This window comes from Lagenorhynchus albirostris, chromosome 2, assembly GCF_949774975.1.
Source record: "Lagenorhynchus albirostris chromosome 2, mLagAlb1.1, whole genome shotgun sequence".
In the NCBI taxonomy this organism is placed as follows: Eukaryota; Metazoa; Chordata; class Mammalia; order Artiodactyla; family Delphinidae; genus Lagenorhynchus; species Lagenorhynchus albirostris.
This window is the reverse complement of record NC_083096.1, coordinates 134,127,470-134,147,321: the sequence shown is the minus strand read 5'-3', so window position 1 is coordinate 134,147,321 and position 19,852 is coordinate 134,127,470. Positions and strand designations below refer to the sequence as shown.

General features: G+C 38.2%; 1 protein-coding gene across 4 annotated transcripts in view; it reads left to right on the top strand.

Moving 5' to 3' along the window:
- NFIA (nuclear factor I A) overlaps positions 1 to 19,852 on the top strand; it is a 393,406-nt gene that overhangs the window by 219,118 nt on the left and 154,436 nt on the right. For 3 of the 4 annotated variants that reach the window (XM_060139906.1, XM_060139907.1, XM_060139905.1), the window contains exon 4: positions 17,308 to 17,382. The exons of the other annotated variant lie outside the window; for it this stretch is intronic. In XM_060139906.1, the coding sequence (XP_059995889.1) occupies positions 17,308 to 17,382 (75 nt within the window). The remainder of the gene's footprint in view (positions 1 to 17,307; positions 17,383 to 19,852) is intronic. 4 annotated transcript variants of the gene reach the window in all.

The window sequence follows — 19,852 nt, the reverse complement described above, 5'->3', positions numbered from 1 at the left end:
TTCTGTCCCTCGAGTGACAGCTAACTCACAGCTTCCACTGTTAAGTTGGCCCTGCGTTAAGCTTGCACATATGAACAAATATACAGTAAATTAAGTAGTAGTCAAGGATGGATCAAAATCATATGTATGGTGAAGATGTAAGAGGGAAGTGGTGTTAAAGGATACAAATTGTTTTCAGAACTCGTGGTCTTAGTGGTACTGATGTGGAAGAATTAACCTTCCCCCGGGGTTGTTTGGTGAAGGACACTTCCCTTTGACTATAAATCTGGAGTTTCAGTTTGGGTAGAATCCACTGAGTCCACCATCTGGTGGGAAGGAAATCTACTGTAGTCAGATTTGCAGATCAGGGGTTTGTATGTATACACTGATGACAGTGATGCTTATAATCATGTCGTCATCTGCTGAGCCCTTTCTCAGTGCCTGGGCCTGTGGAGTAGATATTCTTATCCATGCAATTACGGACAGTGCCATGGTTGAGAGCATGGGTTCTTCAGTTAGATTGCCTGAGTTGAAATCCCAGCTCTGTCAATTACTATCTTTGTGACCTTTGGCTTAGATGATGTTCTGTGCTTCGATTGCCTCATCTGTAAAATGAGGACAGAAGAGTACCTACCTCATAGCACTTTGAAGATTGTAAGAAAATAGCACATGAAAAGCTGAGAAGAATAGCTGGCACGTAGTGAGCACTCAGTAAACATTCACTAGCGTCACCCTGTTGTTTTTCTCCTGCCCACAAAGAAACTGTGCCACTTTCCTCCACTTCACAGTGTTAATCCTGCTGGTCTTTGGGGATGGTACAGGACATCACTTCCCTTCCATGAAGCCTTTTTTTAAACCCTCCCAGACTAGTCTAGGACCCTCCTCTGTGCTCTCAGAGTCTGCTTCTACTACCAGGGCCTTTATCAGGTTGTGTTGTAATTGTTCCAATATTGGCCTGCCTCCCCGACTAGACTGCAAGTACCTAAAGGTCAAAGATATACACCCGAATGACTCCCATAGTGCCTGGAACAAATAGGTATTCAACATATGTTGTCTGGATAAATTAATGAAAGTTTAATTAGCTTATTCAAGGTCACAAAGCTGGTAACTGAATGAGAACCATGTCTTATAAACATAAATAATAAGCTATGGGCAACATTCCCCTAGTAATAATAATAATACATTAAATTATGATTCAAGACTGACCATTACTTACAGAATATTGTCCAAATTTATTGAAACTCTACAAATTTTGGCCCTATCATCCTTTCAAACCTTTATCTACTGGGCATATACCCAGAGGAAACCATAATTCAAAAAGACACGTGCACCCCAATGTTCATTGCAGCACTATTTACGATAGCCAGGTCATGGAAGCAAAGTAAATGCCCATCAGCAGATGAATGGATAAAGAAGATGTGGTACATATATACAATGGAACATTACTCAGCCATAAAAAGGAACGAAATCGGGTCATTTGTAGAGACGTGGATGGAGCTAGAGACCGTCATACAGATGAAGTAAGTCAGAAAGAGAAAAACAAATATCGTATATTAACACATGTATGTGGAACCTAGAAAAATGGTACAGATGAACTGGTTTGCAGAGCAGAAATAGAGACACATATGTAGAGAACAAACGTATGGACACCAAGGGGGGAAAGCGTGGGGGATAGAGGGGGGTGGGGGGATGAATTGCGAGATTGGGATTGACATATATACATTAATATGTATAAACTAGATAACAAGAACCTGCTGTATAAAAAATAAATTAAATTAAATTAAAAAAGACAACCTTTATCTACAGTAATACTTGCCATCTCCCCTGCTGCCAACATATACGCTTGGCTCCCTACCCATAGGGTTATCCTTGTTGATCCCCATAAGTTTGATCACTTACACTCTTGTCTTCTCTCAGACAGTTGTCAATATTTATTGAGCCTACAATGTAGAGGCCTGTGATGCTCTATGGATACAGAAATGAAATCAGAAGGTGATGACATTTGAATTGGGTCTTGCAGAGGTGAATCCAGTCTTCTTACTAGCTCTTCTTTGAAAGGTATTTTTGCTAAACTGAAGACAGGGAATTTGTTAATATTTGTTCCAAGTTCATCACTTAGACTTAGCTCATAGATTGGCATCAACAGATTTGTTGAATTAATGAATCAGGCTGTAGAGAAAACTTTAGGTTTATAATTAAAGCACCTTAAAACAACAACAACAACTACGTTTAACTTCTCCCTAACCCTTTTGATAGTAGCTGGAACCTCAGAAATTGGCCATTGAGCTTACTGATTTTGTCAAATGATTTACTATGTAACAGAGCAGAATGCTGTTGGCTTCACCAGCTGTGCCCAGAAGAGCTCCATGTACAAATTAGCCACAAATCATGTCCCTCATCGTATTGTTGCTAATGGTGACATTGAAGACCTGAAATGCCTACATTAGTCAAAAATATATTATTTGATGCCCCTGACAGTTTACATCTGAAAAGAAAGTGCTTTTCTCTGTGTTGGTTTTTGAGGGAGTAAACGAAATTAAACACACGTACGTATATGTACAGGTATGCATGCATGCACACAGGGCTCCCACCTGCCCTGTGACTGTTCTGCAACCTGGGAAGATTTTGTAGCTCCCCTAGTGTTAGGGGTAGGAAAGGAGCTAATGGAGTGCACCTTGGTGATCACAAAGCAGAAGGACTTCCATGCCACAGGTACTGGGTAGCTGCCCTTGGCTCTTACTTTTGGAAAAATTCGGTAAAGTATCAGAATGATTAAAGAAGAAAATGAGAGAGCTGGAGGAGCTGCCCTCCTTCAAAACAAACATTTGAGACAAAGGCAGTCATTGCGATTCCTGGTTGGTTGACAGCATGTAGCCTGTTGTTGCTTAGTTTAGTTTATTTTCATAGTGTAGTTGATTTGGTGCTAGCAACAGGGACTTGGGTCATTTTGGCCCTTTGTCTCTTTTTATTTCACCTACATCCTTTCTCTGAGAGCAGAGAGCAGAATGAATGTTTATTTTCAAGCTTTACATGTTACTTCATATTTCTGTAGAGTCTGTGGACTTGAGGTACAGTGACACTGTCATGAACAAACAAACTATTTGTGGGGTTCCTGGGAGTTTATTAACATTGAATGTATCTTCTCGGCAACAAGAGGAGATCAGAGAGGCTTGGCCAATATGTTCACGTACACATACAGACCAGTGAGCCAATATTTGAAATCAAGACTCTTCCAGAAAGGCCAAAATATGTTTTATATTTATGGACCATATATATGAGAGCCCCCCAAACAAAACAAAACTTACAGTATTTCTGATATAATTTAAAAAAGTCAAATTCTAACTGTAATATCCGGAGTAGCTACTTGGATAAGGGTGAGGGGTAGAGGGCAGGACTGAGGAGGAAGTGAAATTTCAAAAGAATTGTAAGAATCAGTCCCTGGCTTACAAGAGTTTGCATTCTAATCATAGAGACAAATAAGTCAGCTAAGTAGAGGGCAAAATTACGTAGTATCAAATACCTAATGCGATTTGTAAGACAGTGTTTATACACTAGAGAATATTTTTCACCAAAGGACCAAATGTCCCCCCTTGAGGGGAGTTCAAAACGTGTGAGGGCATTTTTGGTTCTCACAAGGAGGGGATGTTGCTGGCATTCAGTTGGTGGAGGCCAGGGATGCTAAGTGTCCTACACAGCATACAAGGTAGTTCTGGACATTGGAAGGAATCCCTCTCAAAATGCTGATAACCCTGAGGAGAAACACTGCAGAGATTCGAAGAAGAACTCAGTGCTCTGGCTTAGCTAAAGCCAGGTCTAAGACGTACCTGGTTACTCTGTGAGTCATACAGAGGTTCTGTTTTCCCTAAAATCAAGGAAATGGCCTGCCTCATGAAGGGCTTCAGTGATCAAGGTCAGTAAAGGGAAACATGTTCATCATTCTTCTGCCTAAAAGGACAGATTCTTTTAGCATTGATTTAAAGCTCTAAGGAATTAAGACCCTTCCTCTGATGATGCTTTCTGATGGCTCTCTGTCTATGTTGAAGTAAGGAGCTGAAGTATGGGGGCTCTGGATTGAGGGTAGTTCATTTCCAAAAGGTATTTCTACATTCGATGTTAATATTGGTTATTTTGTAGGCATTTTTAAGCCATCCAAAGGATTTTAACGTTTAAAAAAGTTTAAATAGTTTTCATCTGAAAAATACTGAAAAACAAAATAAGATTTTTAAATACCTCTTTTCTAGAACATGCAGCTTGCATTTAGTTACCAATAAGAATTTTTAGCAAACCAAAATTCTTTAAAAAAGTAAAATGTAACTGGCAAAATAAATAAGTGTGCCATTTTTCATTCTCTCTTTCTCTAAATACTCCTAAATATTGTTTATTGAAAAATTAGGTAAAACGTGATCTACAGGAAAAAAATTGACCTAGGGTCCATTTCTTGGTTGAGTCTCTATAGTTATCACCCCCAAGATAGGAAACCAAAATTTGTATCCCCATACCTAGGATAATGCTCGGCCCATGTAGACAGTTAAGGTGCATTTAAAGAATAAATCTATATTTAAAATTATTTTAGGAATTATAAATAATTATATTTTTACAAATATTCTGAATAAATATATTTATAAGTAAATATAGGAATCAGATTCCTAAAATTTGCACTCAGTTTATTTAGAACAATTGGGAGACTAAGTACTGCTTTTATCTCACTTTAAAAAAACCTGAGAAATGCTAGAGGATTTGTTTTTAATAAGTTTTTTGCTGCTTGCTTTAGAAAATAATTTCATTTCCACTCAAGAATTCATTATAAATAAAATTATATCATTTTTATTTGTATACACAACTTTTATATGGATATTACATTATTTATTATTCCACATCAAAAGAACATAGTTATTTCTACTGGTTTCTTTTAAAATTTTTCTATCTGATCAACATCTAAGATATAAAGAATAGATTTATTATTATAATAATAGCTATCATTTTTTGAACACATTCTGTGTTCTAGGTTCTTGGCCAAATATTTTAAATACATTTTCTCATTATTCCTAGCAGCAAATTTAAAGTAGGTACAACCATTAGTGCCATTTTACAACTACAGAAACTGAGGCCTAGGACATTTAGGATTCTGATTTCTGTAATATTTTCCCTACTACTATATGATATGTAAATAATACCTTGCAAATATAATTTTTGAAAGACACGATGAATGAACATGTTGCCATATTGATCCCTTTACAAGAGAAAAGACACATTGCAAGTTCATCTTGGTTTATACTTAGCCTACAGTGTTTTGTTTTTCTGATCGCCAACAACTAAAAACTATGAAACTGAGTATGTTTGATAATTACTTATTTTACATTAAATATATAACTTATTTAAGTGCAAAAGTAAGTTCGAAGAAGCTTGATAAGTGAGGCAGAATTAGCTTCCTTTTGAGTGAACTTTCAAAGCAATGGTAATAACTCGCTAAGAAGAATGGACACTGGCAGGTTTGAATCCTTGGTTGCAAGCTGACACTTTGAGGGAATGTTCTTAGCAAAACACTCACTTCAAGGGAAATTAGGTCAGGCTTCTGGAACATTTATCATGTGTACCTGTCACCAGCAAGACCCAGTCCTTAAAGTGAACTGAGATCACAAACAATGATCCCTCCTGCTCTGGGTTGCAGAGGACACTCTAAACCAATAGTTCTACAAGTATGTGAGCTTGGCAGAAACTCCCATAAAACTGAAGCCAACGCCCATATAGTTGCTGTGGGAATTGAATTCCTTAATACTCTGTTTATAGAATTTTGAAACAGCAAATGGATTCGGTCTGTTCTGAAAAACAATCTGTCCCGTGGCTTGTTTGGAATAACATCTAGAGTTGCTATAGAAGGATGTAGGCAGACAACGCATGTCTGCTTTGGAAGTCAATTTCACCAGCCTCTGCTTGTCTCACGCTGCACAGCCAGGTTGGTTTTTGCCCAAGTCAGGGTATTATTTGCATAAAGGAAAGGCTCCCTTCTACTGAAGCTAAGGAGTTGCTCATTTGATGTAGAAACTAGAGTCATTAGCAAAATCCAGAGCTAGAGAAATTAGCAAAATCCAGAGCAATGGAAGGTAAGATAGAGTGTATGGTAAAACCAAAACAACATAAATGAATCATAACTCAGTGTCCTTTCAGTAATCATGTGGCATCGTTCGGGTGGTTTCAGAACAATGTCAGCAAGTACGGGGATTCCGCATAGAAATTTGAGATTGCACCTGCATCAGTTTATGTACATTTCAGCTCAATGAATGTCATTCATTGAGGGTCTTATGGACCAAAATGACCACATTCACCAAGCAGTCAAATCTCTATATCTACTAAGTTAAGTTACCTTATCTTTGAAAGGAAGTAATTAACTCATCTTTTTCATAAATTCTTGTTGAGTAAACATACCTAAAGATGTAACAAAAAATTGCTAATTTATATGTGAAAATTGTTGAAGAAAAAGGTGATATTATTAAATGTTTGTGTGGGAACCTACCTTTATATCCCAAGAAGAATAAAAAGAATAAATGGATAAGAATAAATACTTCATTTCTGTGTTCCATTGTCATACAAATAGTGAGGACCCACCATATGCTAATCACTGTATAAATGGTGGAATTAAAAAGATGAGATAGATACAGTTCCTGCTTTCACTGAACTCTCATTTAAGTTGTGTCTGTGTGTGCATGTGTGTGTGTGTGTGTGTGTGTGTGTGTGTGTGTATGTATGACAGATCCTTAAACAAAAAATAATGATACTCTGCGTGAAATGCCAGAGGTTATTTTAAAACTCAGGAGAAAAAGTCAGGAACTTAAAGAAATTTTGTCTGTGAGAGGTATCTTGTGAAACAAAGTTTTGTTTTTAACTATGTCCTTAAGAAAGATGGGGCTGTTATAAATAGAAGCCCAGAAGATTTGAGGGGCTGAAGGGGGAGAGTAGGTATGGAAGAAATCTACCAATGATTTCTTGCTGGAAGAATTAAAAAAAAAAAAACTTTCATTATCACACTCTATTAAGCCAGGACCAGGAAACAATTTCTAATCAGCACTCTGATCTGGGCAGAGATTGTGCAGCCTTTTGTACCAGGCCTCAGATCTGTGTTCTCCATTCACACATGCTCACTTCCAGCTGTTGTCATTGAAATCCCACATAATCTTTCAAGGTCAAAGGGCAGTCACCCATGGCTGCTGCAGTTAAAAGGTTATGCTGATTTCTGTTGTCAAATATTGGCCCTTTTCTCTTCCAATCACTCCCATTCTACTTTTTCTAACAAGAAAAATCCAGGCTAGAATTGTATTACATGACTTTAAAGTCTTAAAAGTGTTCCCCCATTGTGCTAACACGACATGGCCTGAACAGTCTAATTCATTCTGTTATATTTCACAAAGAATTTTCTGCTACTTCTAAAACACTTTGTGTTTGTGCTGAGCCAGCGAACTTCAAAGTCTAGTGGCCTGCACAATTTGTGGCATGCCGTGGTATCTGCAGAAATGTATAATATAGATCCTATAATTTAATAAATGCTGTGAATTATGGCATCAGTAGCTAAGTAATTGCTGGGTGAGTAGGAATTGCACAAAAAAAATGACTTTAAAAAGGATGGAAGCTCTTTGTATTTTGTGGTTCTAAACATTAACTAATTTTATTATATATTTAGAAAATGGGACCTACCTATTTGTAATTTTTTTTTTCTTTTTGTAGTCTTGGACAAGTCATTGCAAGAATTCTTTTAAAATATATTGCTTCAGTTCATCAATGATTTTTCTTTCCATCCTTGGTGAACCAAAATCAGTGTTAAGTGTCTTAAAATTAGCACATGGCCCCTGGTCATCTTCTTTCCTTGTCATTGCATGTGTCCTCAGGTGGTTTAGCAAAGAGGGCTCTCTGTGAATGTTTTCACAGCAATGAGAATTAAACCTAAAAAGGAAGAACAGAATGATGGGCATTAATTTTTTTTTTTTTCTGTTTTACATCCATAAACCAGGGTAGCCCTCGGGTGATACAGTTTCATGTCTGTTTCATTTAAGATAATCAGTTTCTGATGTATTCAGAGAATGCATTTCCTTTTTTTTTCTCTAGTATATGTAAGAGTTTATAAGCAGACACTGAAGCTATTACAAATAGCTTGATCTGTTTGCAGATTAACAGTTGTTACTGTCCAAGTTTAGAGAAAACTTTGATTCAGAACATAGAAACAATAAGGTTGCTTAAAAACCCCTTTTAGTTCAAAACCAGGTTAATTATGAAATACTTTTAAGTTTATGATGCATTAAAAATAACAACATTGGGCTTCCCTGGTGGCGCAGTGGTTGGGAGTCCGCCTGCCGATGAAGGGGACACGGGTTCGTGCCCCGGTCCGGGAAGATCCCACATGCCGCGGGGCGGCTGGGCCCGTGAGCCACGGCTGCTGAGCCTGCGCATCCGGAGCCTGTGCTCCGCAACGGGAGAGGCCACAACAGTGAGAGGCCCGCGTACCACACACACAAAAAACAAAACAAAACATTAATTTTCAAATATTTATAAAATACTAATCTTATTATGCTAATATACTGGAACTTACTTTTTCTAACATGAAGCAAAAATTTGTTTTTTTTACGGTGCTTTGAAAAAAAATTCCCTAAAGCAAGTGTTTCTCTGTTCTTGTACAAAGCTAATTTGTAGCTGGGTCCACTTGCAAAATATCTATTTCTGCTTATTATAGGTATAATATATGTATAATTCTAAATGTTTAGGGGCAACGGGAAAATTAATTTGCTGACATGACAAAAGAATGAAAGGAAGAATGTTTAGCCTGGGGGAGAGAGCGGGGCTCAGGGACTGTCTTCATATATTTGAAGGGTAGCAAAATGGAAGGGAGATTACATTTATTCTGCCTGTTCCAGGGGCTAATGAGGTGAAGTTATAGGAAGGCAAACATATTAATGAATTATTTTTTAAAAACCAAACCTCACTATTTTATTAGTCTAAAATTCTTTATGACACAATGATTACTCCATTACTAATGATCTTTAAGATCCCTTCATTTCCAGTTCATTCTGTGATGTCATGCATCCAGTATTTCTAAACATACAAATAGGTAAAAATCTTTTTTCACTTTTTATTTAGGCGTTTTGATATCTATTAGACATAGTCCTTTAATTAAATGCTTAATCACTTGTAACTCAAATTCATAAACCCTCTTTATGTAAAGTTGAACCATGAAATTTAATTTAATGAAATACTACTCTTCCCTTATTAACTGCAGGAATCGGTAAAAAGATGTGATAAGGCCTCTGGGCTAGATTGGATAATCAAGTCTCTAGCATTATATTTGTTGGATTGAAATGCAATAAAATTCATTATATAAAGATAACTAAACAAACCTGTGTTCTAATCCTAATTCTGCCACTAGCTGTGTGACCTTAGGCAAGTCAACCTCATTGAGCTTAAGCTTCCTTTTCTGTAAAATCAGAATATTGCCAACTACACAGAGTTGCAGGAAGAATTAGAGCTAATATGACTAAAGTGTTTAGCAGAGCGCCAAACACGTAGTAAATACTGAATAAATGAAAGCTATGGTTTTGATGAAAATTAATGCTACCTAGAGTTGTTCTATGGAAAAATTTTCAGCTAGGTAGCTTAACTTTATAATACCTGTTACCAGCTTGATCCATTTCCCTCATGTAGATATTTTAAAGTGATTGCAAGTTAAGACGTGGAATATCCTTGAGCCTTGCCTTAAATGTGTTAATTAATAAGCTCAGACAGTTCAGATTCTGCTTTCCCCTTGGCACATTGGTACATAAACCAAATGGGGAAAATAGGAAAAGGAGCAGAATAGTGTATTAACAGAACAACATTTGCCAAAAACAAATGGTATCTTTGTCAAAGTATTTAGGAAATCGTGAGTTAAATGATATTAAGAAAGTTTGTTGCAGGAACTTTCAGAGGCTTTAATATGTAATTTTTCCTCATCATTCTCCAAGGGTGGGTGTGATAATGTTTTCTGAACTTATTTTACTATGGAAATCTTTATTTAATATGTATTTGTGTCTTTGTTTTTAATTCGTTTGTGGTAGAGCATTTTGGGGGACTATTCTACATAGCACGGTTTGGGAAGTGCTGATATGAACCCTGATATGGAGGATGGAACATATCAGTATTTGGAGAAGAGCAGGTGGGACATCTTGGCTGCAACACAGAGAGTATGTATTTGGGTGGTATTGGAACTACTACCTGAAATGCTGAGAAGGTGTATTAGAGGCCAGATTTTGAAGGGCTTTAAATACCTAGCTAAGAAATCTAAACTTAACTCTCGAAGAAATCATGAAATACTGATGGCTTTATTATCAGACAAAACACACCAACCATCCATGCATTCTCTCCCTATTGTGCTAGTAGATTAAAGTGGAGAAAAGATACCTAGCTGGCGTCACAAATTTCTTTGCCTATAAGGGCCTTACAGAACACTTAAATAAATAAAATACAATGAAGAGTATTGGGGAGTGTGGTATATTTGTAAGCTCGCTCTCAGTTTAAAAACCTTTGTATGCAAAAAAAAAAAAAAAAAAAATTAGTACTCTGCTAGCCAAGCAAAATGTGTTTGCAGACTGAAGTTGGCCCTTGGGCTGCTAATTTGTAGCACTTTCAATTCAAAAGGGAAAGACTGGCACTTATGTTGGTTAGGTTAAGTACTAGGCTGCTATAACAGAGACCAAAAAAATAGGTGGTTAAAGTACATTAAAATCTATTTTTCTTTTTGTAATTGTTCCAGATGACAGGCTAAGTTGGCAGGGGGGTTCCACTTCACACCATCATTCAGGGTCCCAGCTTCCTCTGTCTTATTGCTTTCCCATCCCATGGGCTCTGTCTTCGTCTGCAGACCAAAATATTAAAATTCGGGCTTAATGGATCAGTAGAAATATACCTCCACCCCACCTTAAAAAAAAACAACAACCTGTTTTCTAAGATACTCCAAAATACAAGTATAGAAGGAAAATGTGACTGGACGTAAGCTAAAATAATTTACATTGTGCTTTAGAGGACTACTAAATGAGGGTATCTCAAGGCGCTCATCTGAATCACTGAATCAATATTCATTACACACCTAGAAGCAGAGATTGTGCTGGGCCCTGTGGGCATTGTCAGATCAGGAGACACAGCCTGCTCTTACCTGGTTTGTTGTAGGAGTGCTGAAGGGCAACAGGAAAACAAATCACTGTCAAATAAAGAGAAAGAGCCTATGACAGAAGGCACGTCAAGCTGAAGGTCTACTCAACAGTATTGATTGAGCACAGCTGCTAAGTATGGACTGAACTGGGGGGACGGGGAAGAGGAAGGAGCCACATTCCCTCCCTTCACGCGGCTCATAAGCCAATGGGGAGCTCACCGAAGGAGGAATGAAAATTCCAGGGAGGAACAGTTGATGAAGTCAACTTTTCTTTAGGAGCAGGAGAACGTGAGTTCTGTGAGAGCAATGTCTTTGGGATTTAGCTCAGGGTCTTCATGTCACAGACAGTCCCAAGTACTTATGGAATATAGATGGCCTGACATTGAGGGAGCTCTTTTCTCTTTGAGGAGCCCAGACCCAAGCATGAAAAGTCCCAGACATTGGCCTGGCTTACCAGTGACGGGACCATGTTTACCGTGGGAGAACAGACTAGAGATACACTCGTCCCTCCATATGCGTGGATGTTGGTTCCAGGACCACCATGGATACCAGAATGCTCAGATGCTCAAGTTCCTTGTGTAAAATGGCACAGTTGGCCCTCAGTATCCACAGGTTCTGAACCCCCTATACGGAAGGCGGGCTGTACATTCTTTGTGGTGAAATGACCTGTGTACTGCAGTTGGCCTACATCTACTGGCCAGATGAGGTTTGATAATTTAGAACTGAGAGCTTTTGCTCTTCCGACAGGACAAACAAACATACCACCTCATGTATAAACTTTCCTCCTCAGATACATTAACTCTGTTTCATGGGCATTTCAACTTTCTTTAAAGACCAGCCCTCCAGATGGTTTGTCTGTTCCTTCCCCAACATGTGAAGGTTCTGCAAGGTTACCTGTGTCTCTGCAAATCAAACTTTTTTTCCTTTAAGAGGTAGATAGATGTGCAGTCCCTTCATGAGATAAGATTTGGTTACCATATAATGGCATTTTCCATAATAACTGCTGATATCATCAAGGTAAAGAGAGATGCTTCTCCTAACCACCCATAACAGAATTTAGCTTTTTATATTTCTGCCTCTCTGGAAAGCCTAATCTCTCCCCACTGTGAGTATGACTGACTCCAGGTATTGAAACCTGTACTGTAATTGGAAATTCATTGAACAAGACTTCAGTGAGGGAACTATTTTAGCCATTTTATCTAAAATGAGAAAGAATCTGCTCCTTATTTCAATGTCCTGTACAATTACTCCTGAACAGTAGTTCAGAATTGGAGAGAGTCAGATCAGTGTGCAGTCTGGCTTTTCACCTGAGACATACTTAACGAAAGTACATGTTTTGCATTCATTTCTGAGAGGCCCTATTCAAAACATAAATCTTGGGACCTTTTGGGAATGTTTAATCAGCTTTCTATCTGAAGATCTTTTAATGCTAACGTCTGAATTCTGAATTACGTACTTGAATTTGCCTTTTTATTGTCTTTTCTGTTTTTCTCTCATCTTGCAATAAAGTAGAACATCAAGATTGGTGTTATTTCCCTGAAAGTCATTTTTGTGATTTGGTTTGTGTTAGTAAGAACGAAATACTAATCTTGCTCAGGTTTGCTTAGTAATTACGCTAGCTGTGTCATATTTTCCATCATTTCTCAGGTTTCATTTCTCGTTGCTATCTTCTCCTAGAGTTCATCACTGGGTTTCCAAATAATTGGTGAAGGAACAAAACCAGTTTCATAGTCATTTAAAGTTACATGGACTGTTTACACTGGCCTTTCCTTGGGGACTTATTATAAACATGAAATAGTCAAGGCAATCTGATAATCTCATGATACTGTAAAGGGATGGTGGCTTCAGAGTTTGTGAAGTAATTCTACTCTTTATTGTTATTTTTCTGGTTATTGTACCTTGACATATATTTCATCTTCTAAATTACACATATTCTATTAAAATGGCTTTAGGAGGCAGGTTGCTGGAAGGGAAAGGAGGATCCAATTGTTATTTTTGCAGTGACTTTCAGGGTGACACAAAATCCTAGCTTTAGTGTGGGACTAGATCCTCCCCTTATGTCCATTATATAACGCTGCCCTTTATCTGTGTTTTTATTTGGTCTCCCCAAAATACTAACCATAATCACAACAATAGGACAACCCCAGACATTTCTCATCAGGGAAACTGATAGCACCATCTCGATTGGAAGCTTTGTGTAAGTGGTTTGCCCATCCTGTCCTTGTCCTGTTTAGTTGGGAGGAACTATTTTGATAGTTTATTTTAATAGTGTTTAGGTGCACGTTGGCTTGATTTCATTGCTAGAGGTGAGAGAGAAAAAGAGACAGAAATAAGAAGTTCTGTTAACGTTTTTATAAAAAAGGAAAGAAAGCATATTGAACCCAATTTGAGTTGTGTTCATTCAGAGGCATGTCTGGAGTGCGTACTGCATACCAGACACTGAGTTAAGACCTGAAGGGCTGGAGACGCAGAAGATGCTCTCTATTCCCGCAGAGGGCTCACAGTCTAATGTGAGAAAAAGACAAAATTACAATTCAGTGTGCTAAGTCCTAGGTTAGAGCTTAGTACACCAGGAGAATATTGAGAAAAGAGAAAAGAAGTCTTCGCCAGCAGTGGGGGTAACCAGGGAAGGGTTTTGATAGAGATGACAACAAAGCTGAGATTTAAAGGACAAGTAGGAGGTGGACAAACAAAGGGTATGAAGGACAAGGCATTTCAGGGAGGAGCATGTATTCCTTTCGGCCAAGAGGTAGGGCTGGAAGAGAAAGACAAGAGATAGAAAATGAGCCTGAAGAGGAAAACGGAGGGGGTGTGGAGGTCGTACGCCACGTGAAGGAGTTTGTACTAAACCCTGAACACTCTGTGGGGCTCTTGCAAGATTTCTGACAGGACAGTGAGCTCTGAACACATTGCGTTTATCTCAGATTCCTCAACACCTTGTTCTTTTCTACCTCAGGGCCTTTGAACATGCCAGTCCCTCTGCCTTAAGAGCTCTTCCTCCTTCTTTTCCGGGCTGTCTCCTTAGTATCTTTCAGATGTCAGCTCTTAAGAGAGACCTTCCCTGGCCACTGTTTCTAAAGTTTTTCTTATTTGTTTCCTTCATATTATTTATTCCCTTTATGATTTTTAAAATAATTCATCTGCTTTAGATTTTCAGCTGTGTCTAATCCTAGACTGTAAATTTCCTGAAGGTAGGGACTGTGTCTCAAGCCCTTGGCCCAATGCCTGGCACACGGGAGGTGCTCAAGAAGTATTTGCTGAATAAACCATCAGATTTGCCCATCAGGGAGACAGCTCTGGCTGCAGAGTGGGGAGCAGATGAGAGGAGAAGCCAAGACTGATGACAGAGAATGTAGGAGATTGTCCTATCATGCTGGTGAGAAGTAGGAAGAGCCAGGGCCACAGTTGGAAGGGAGAGATGGAGATATACATGGAGTGAAGAAACAGTATGAAATGGAATCAGTGGAGATTCGTTGGACATGAGTGTTTGTAAGAGGCAAGATTCAGGGATGACACCAAACAGAAAATGAGATGAACAGTGGATGGTTCATTGAAGTAGGGAATTCAAAAGAGTAAGAACAGGTTTTTGGAGAGAAGAAAAGGAACTCGGCTTTGGACATGTTTGGTCTGAGGATACCCGTGGGCTATCTGGATAGAAATATCTAATAAACATTTTGATTTATGGGTTTGGAGCCCAGGAGAGAGATCTTGGCAAAAGATAAAGATTTGAGAGTCATTGGCCTATAGATTCATTCATGCACTGATTCAACAAATCTGCACTTACTAACTGCTGTGTCCCAAGTATTAAATACAGTGGTGAAGCAAGCAAACATTTTTCTAGTTTCACAAATATCACAGTCAGGCTTGGTAGCTGATATCATGGAAATAAAGAAAATAACATAGGGAATATATATATAAGGAGAGATGAGTACAGATGCTGGAGAACACCAGTATTTAAGAGGTGGACAAAAGAAAAGGAACAATCCGGAGAGGATGATGGTTTGAATGGATGAACACTCAGGTTTCCCCCTCCCAAGTCCTTCTGCTAAACGAAACTAAGTTTTCAAAATAGATGGGTTGCTTTTTCCGGTGGCAGGATTAAAGTACGTTCACATTCACTCTGTTCAGAAATTCATTTTAAGTCATCCTTAAAATAAGGAATTTCACAGGTTGGAACTGAAACAAGTATCAGCCCGCAAGCAAGTGACGCAGACAGAGATGAGCAAGAGCTGGAGATCAACCCAGATTTTCCCACTCAGCTCTGAATTTCCTTGCTATTGTTATATGGGTCTTAAGTCAAACTTAATGTACGTTGTGGTTGGATTTCCTTTGTTATGGTCTGTGGGATAAATGTGATGTTAACGTTGTCACAGTAGAAAGAGATATTATGCTGTTTTGCCAAGACTTTGTTAGAAATATTTATTTATTTATTTGCTTGTTTATTTATTTATTTATTTTTACTTCTCAGTTCTTTTAACCCAAGAGACAACACCTCAGGTGCTTACCAAGTAGAAGTCAACTAAATACCTGGGTGTGGGTTGTTTTAAGAGGTGAAATTTCTTAGGCCCTTCTTCAAATGAATTTTGCCTTTTTAAAAAATTGTGGTGTATATACATGATTCTTTTTTTCTTTTTTTTATTAAGATATAATTGGCATAAACATTCTATGAGTTTCAAGTGTACAACACAGTGATTCAATTTGTATGTACTGCGAAATGATCAGCCCAATAAAGTCCAGTTAACATCCATCACCACACATCGTGCCATTTTATTTTAAAAAAGCAAGTTATGATTATTGTATATTCTAAAAATTAGAGCCGCTTCATCTAAAATATCATAGATTGTATGTTTGATATCAAAATTGACTGAAAATTGTCTTTTAATTCTCAGCCAAAACATGTTTCTTATGCAAAAGTCCAATGTAACCAAAAGAAAAAGAATAATTTGTAGGTCCATTTATAATTCTACAAAGCATGGTGATTTTTTTTTGCATGTGTTTATGTGCATGATATTTAACAAATTTATTGGTGCATAAACTATGCCACAGGTAAACTTGCTTCCTTTTAGTAGTGGGCAAAATCTTGCTTTTATCAATAACATAAATCTTATTTATTGATTGTTTGTTGTACATTCAGACTAGTCCTATTTCTTACATTGCGTTTCTTAAAAGTATGTTTCTTATTTCAAAGAACACTTATTTAAAAAAAAATCCCTTCAGCCAACTACTTTTCCTTGACCCTAATTTTAAAGCAGATTACACTAGCCCTATAAACAGATCCCTCAGCTAGATTCTACCTGTGAGACTCAGAATCAGAAGACTTTAGAGGCAGAGAGGGAAATGACATTCATAAATTATGTATTCCTTGCCATTTATAAATATGTTCCTGTATATACCATAAAAATAAATAAGCAGTTGGCAATTAGATGTAATATCAGATATCTTAAAGGAAATTATATCCAGCAAAAATAAAGCAGATACAGAAATCAAAGAGTAAGTCATTTTGAACAATTAATTTATTATCTTTTCTCAAAAAATAAGGTTCAACCCACCCCTCCACAAAAAACTCTTGTCTCAAAACAAATATAAAGTTTTATTTGTGCTCAAAAGAATTTGTGTTTATGTTTCAAGTGTTGGGGCTTGTCTTTTGCAGTCTCACTTCTTAAGGATTCACGCTATGGTGCCTGTAGAAATGAAGGGGGAACATCTTTAAATCTTCTTTGGTTTGAAGGAATGGATAGCTAATCCCGATCAGATGTTTCTTTAGAGAACAATGTTTAAAAACTGTTAGGGAATTTAGCTATCCTAGCTGATTCTTAGGTAGGCTGTTTTCATCCCGGTTGTGAAGGTCTCAGAGGTCAGCCAAGGTAACCATTTATTTTAAATCGTCTTTTGTTTCAGATTTCCTGTTGAACTTCTTTTTTTAACCATTTCAAAAATCACCCAGTTGTTGTGTCGTAGCTTTCCATAAGCTCCAGATTCAAAGATTCAAACCAAAAAACCATCTATGTAACTAAATGACTCTACCCTCCTACGTGACTCTAACTAGAGCAGAATATGAAATTAGACTTCACATTTTTTGATCACAATGAAACTAATATTTGAAATTCTCTTGTCAGATGTCTTCTATTTATGACACTTCGCTTCTTTTGTTTTTGTTTCCCCAGGACATTTGGGCTTCCAGGACAGTTTTGTCACATCAGGGGTTTTTAGTGTGACTGAGCTAGTAAGAGTGTCACAGAGTAAGTATAATTTTGCTTTGATTTGGTACAGATTTGCCTTGGGTTTGTGCTTACCTTTTGCCTAGGCCTCCTAAAGACATAAATACCTTTCAGAATCTCCTTTTCATACTCCCACTGGAAGAATTTTGCCACGTAGTTTGTTTGACAGCCAAGAATTTAAGTCAGGAAAAATTAATATCATTTTAATGTGAGACACAGGGAAAGAACTGAAATCCTGAGTGTCTCACATAGTCCCTAGTCTATAGTGTGAACCTGTTTTAAAAAAATTGAGGCTTCCTGGATTTCTAAGAAATTCTGAGTTTTAAAAGAATTTGGTTTTGACCTTTAAAGAATGCTAATGCCCTTAGCATGAGTGACACCGTGCAGCATGATCATTACCAGCTTGTCAATAATCACCAACAACAGTGAATTAAGAGCACCTGTCACCACCCTGTTCCATTGATCAAAGGGTCATTGATTGTATTTTTGCTATGACATAATCCAGACAGTCCAAGGAGAAAGTATAGGATTCTCCCTCTCCCTCCCTCCACCCCATGTAAACACACACACACCCCCACACACACACTCTTTGTTTTTATTTAAAACCATACCTATATTACCCACAAAAACATCTTTGTTTTTATTTAAAACCCTACCTATATTACCCCTGAAACTAACATAATGTCATACATCAATTATACTTCAAAAAACTAATAATAATAATTTTCATCACACTTCAAACAACTTTGCAGCCTTTGAAAAGATCATAGGCCTTAGGCATTGTGCCTATTGTGCTTAATGGATTAAAATAAAAGTTTCTGGCTCACATTAAAAAAGTGTATCTACAATGACTATGGTGTTCTAGGTCCCAATACCAAGGAAAATCATACTAAATATTAAAATTTTATTTTTTATTTATTTATTTATTTTGCGGTATGTGGGCCTCTCACTGTTGTGGCCTTTCCCGTTGCGGAGCACAGGCTCCGGACACGCAGGCTCAGTGGCCATGGCTCACAGGCCCAGGCACTCCATGGCATGTGGGATCTTCCCGGACCGGGGCACGAACCCGTGTCCCCTGCATCGGCAGGCGGACTCCCAACCACTGCGCCACCAGGGAAGCCCTAAAATTTTATTTTTTATCCCCCTTCAACTTCAAAATACCACTGGTGGATAAAATTTACATTGTTGAAATTGGTTTCAAGCTGCATCAAATTCTTTGTGGAATGAGGTGGAGTAAAAATAAATATTTTTATTTCAAGTTCATACCCTCCATTCACTGTATTACAGTCTTGCAAGCTTGACCGAGTAAGCAAGTCAATCTCATGACAAGATGTCAGGTCAAGCAAGCCCAGCCATCCTGATCTCACAGGCTCAGGTTCTTGTCTGTTCTTATTTCTTAAAAATCCAGAAAGTGGGGGCTTCCCTGGTGGCGCAGTAGTTGAGAGTCCGCCTGCCGATGCAGGGGACACGGGTTCATGCCCCGGTCCGGGAAGATCCCACATGCCGCGGAGCGGCTGGGCCCGTGAGCCATGGCCGCTGAGCCTGTGCGTCCAGAGCCTGTGCTCCGCAACGGGAGAGGCCACACAGTGAGAGGCCCGCGTACCGCAAAAAAAAAAAAAAAAAAAAATCCAGAAAGTGGGATACAAGGTGTGGGCAGGGGATCTGAGGGTGGAGGGAGAGTCTATCCGCCAAGCACTGTGCTAGGTTTTCATGTATGTTACATAAAATTAATCCTTGCAATAAACATGTGAGATTAAGAAATTACTCTCATTTTTACAAATGAGTTAAATCGAGGGTCTAGTTAAGTCATTTTTCCAAAGTCAAACAAGTGGGTAAAAAGTTAAGCTAAGTCTGTGTAGCACTGCAATCTGTACTCTTAGACTAGCCCAAAGGAACTTGAAGAAATCTACAACCTGAGACTAGACAGGGAAAACAGCAGGAAGGTAACCATGGGTGTTAGAATTCTACAGTCGGGAATCCTTGGTTAATGCTGGGATGTGCTGGTGTAGGGGGTCAGAACCCTAAAGAATGAAGCATTATGAGCAGCGAGGTATGACTTGGAATGGCGAAGTTGCTGCCATATGATGAAGTGTGCTTAGAGTACCAACCAGCGAGCTGGAGAGAAGATTGCCTTGTTAACTTGGAGGATATGTACTGCCCTAGCACAGCCGATGACCCAGTTATTTGCCGTAGACAAATAAAAATGCATTTGTATGTATATATTTTTACTTTTTTAAGATCTTTAAAAGGTGATCATCATCGTACATTTTTCTTGCAATTTTAATAATAAGAGTAATATAGAGTATATGTATTAGAGTATAACTGTCCTCATGGCATTACTGGGGCATACATTCATTCATAGAGCCCTTACTGGGATCTAATCATAGCCTTAATGAGTGAAAAGAAAACCCTTTTAAGATTGGTGCACAAGACCTTTTTAATTCTACCCTTGGTGCTGTAATACGTACATTTAGTCTTCATTACCGTCAGT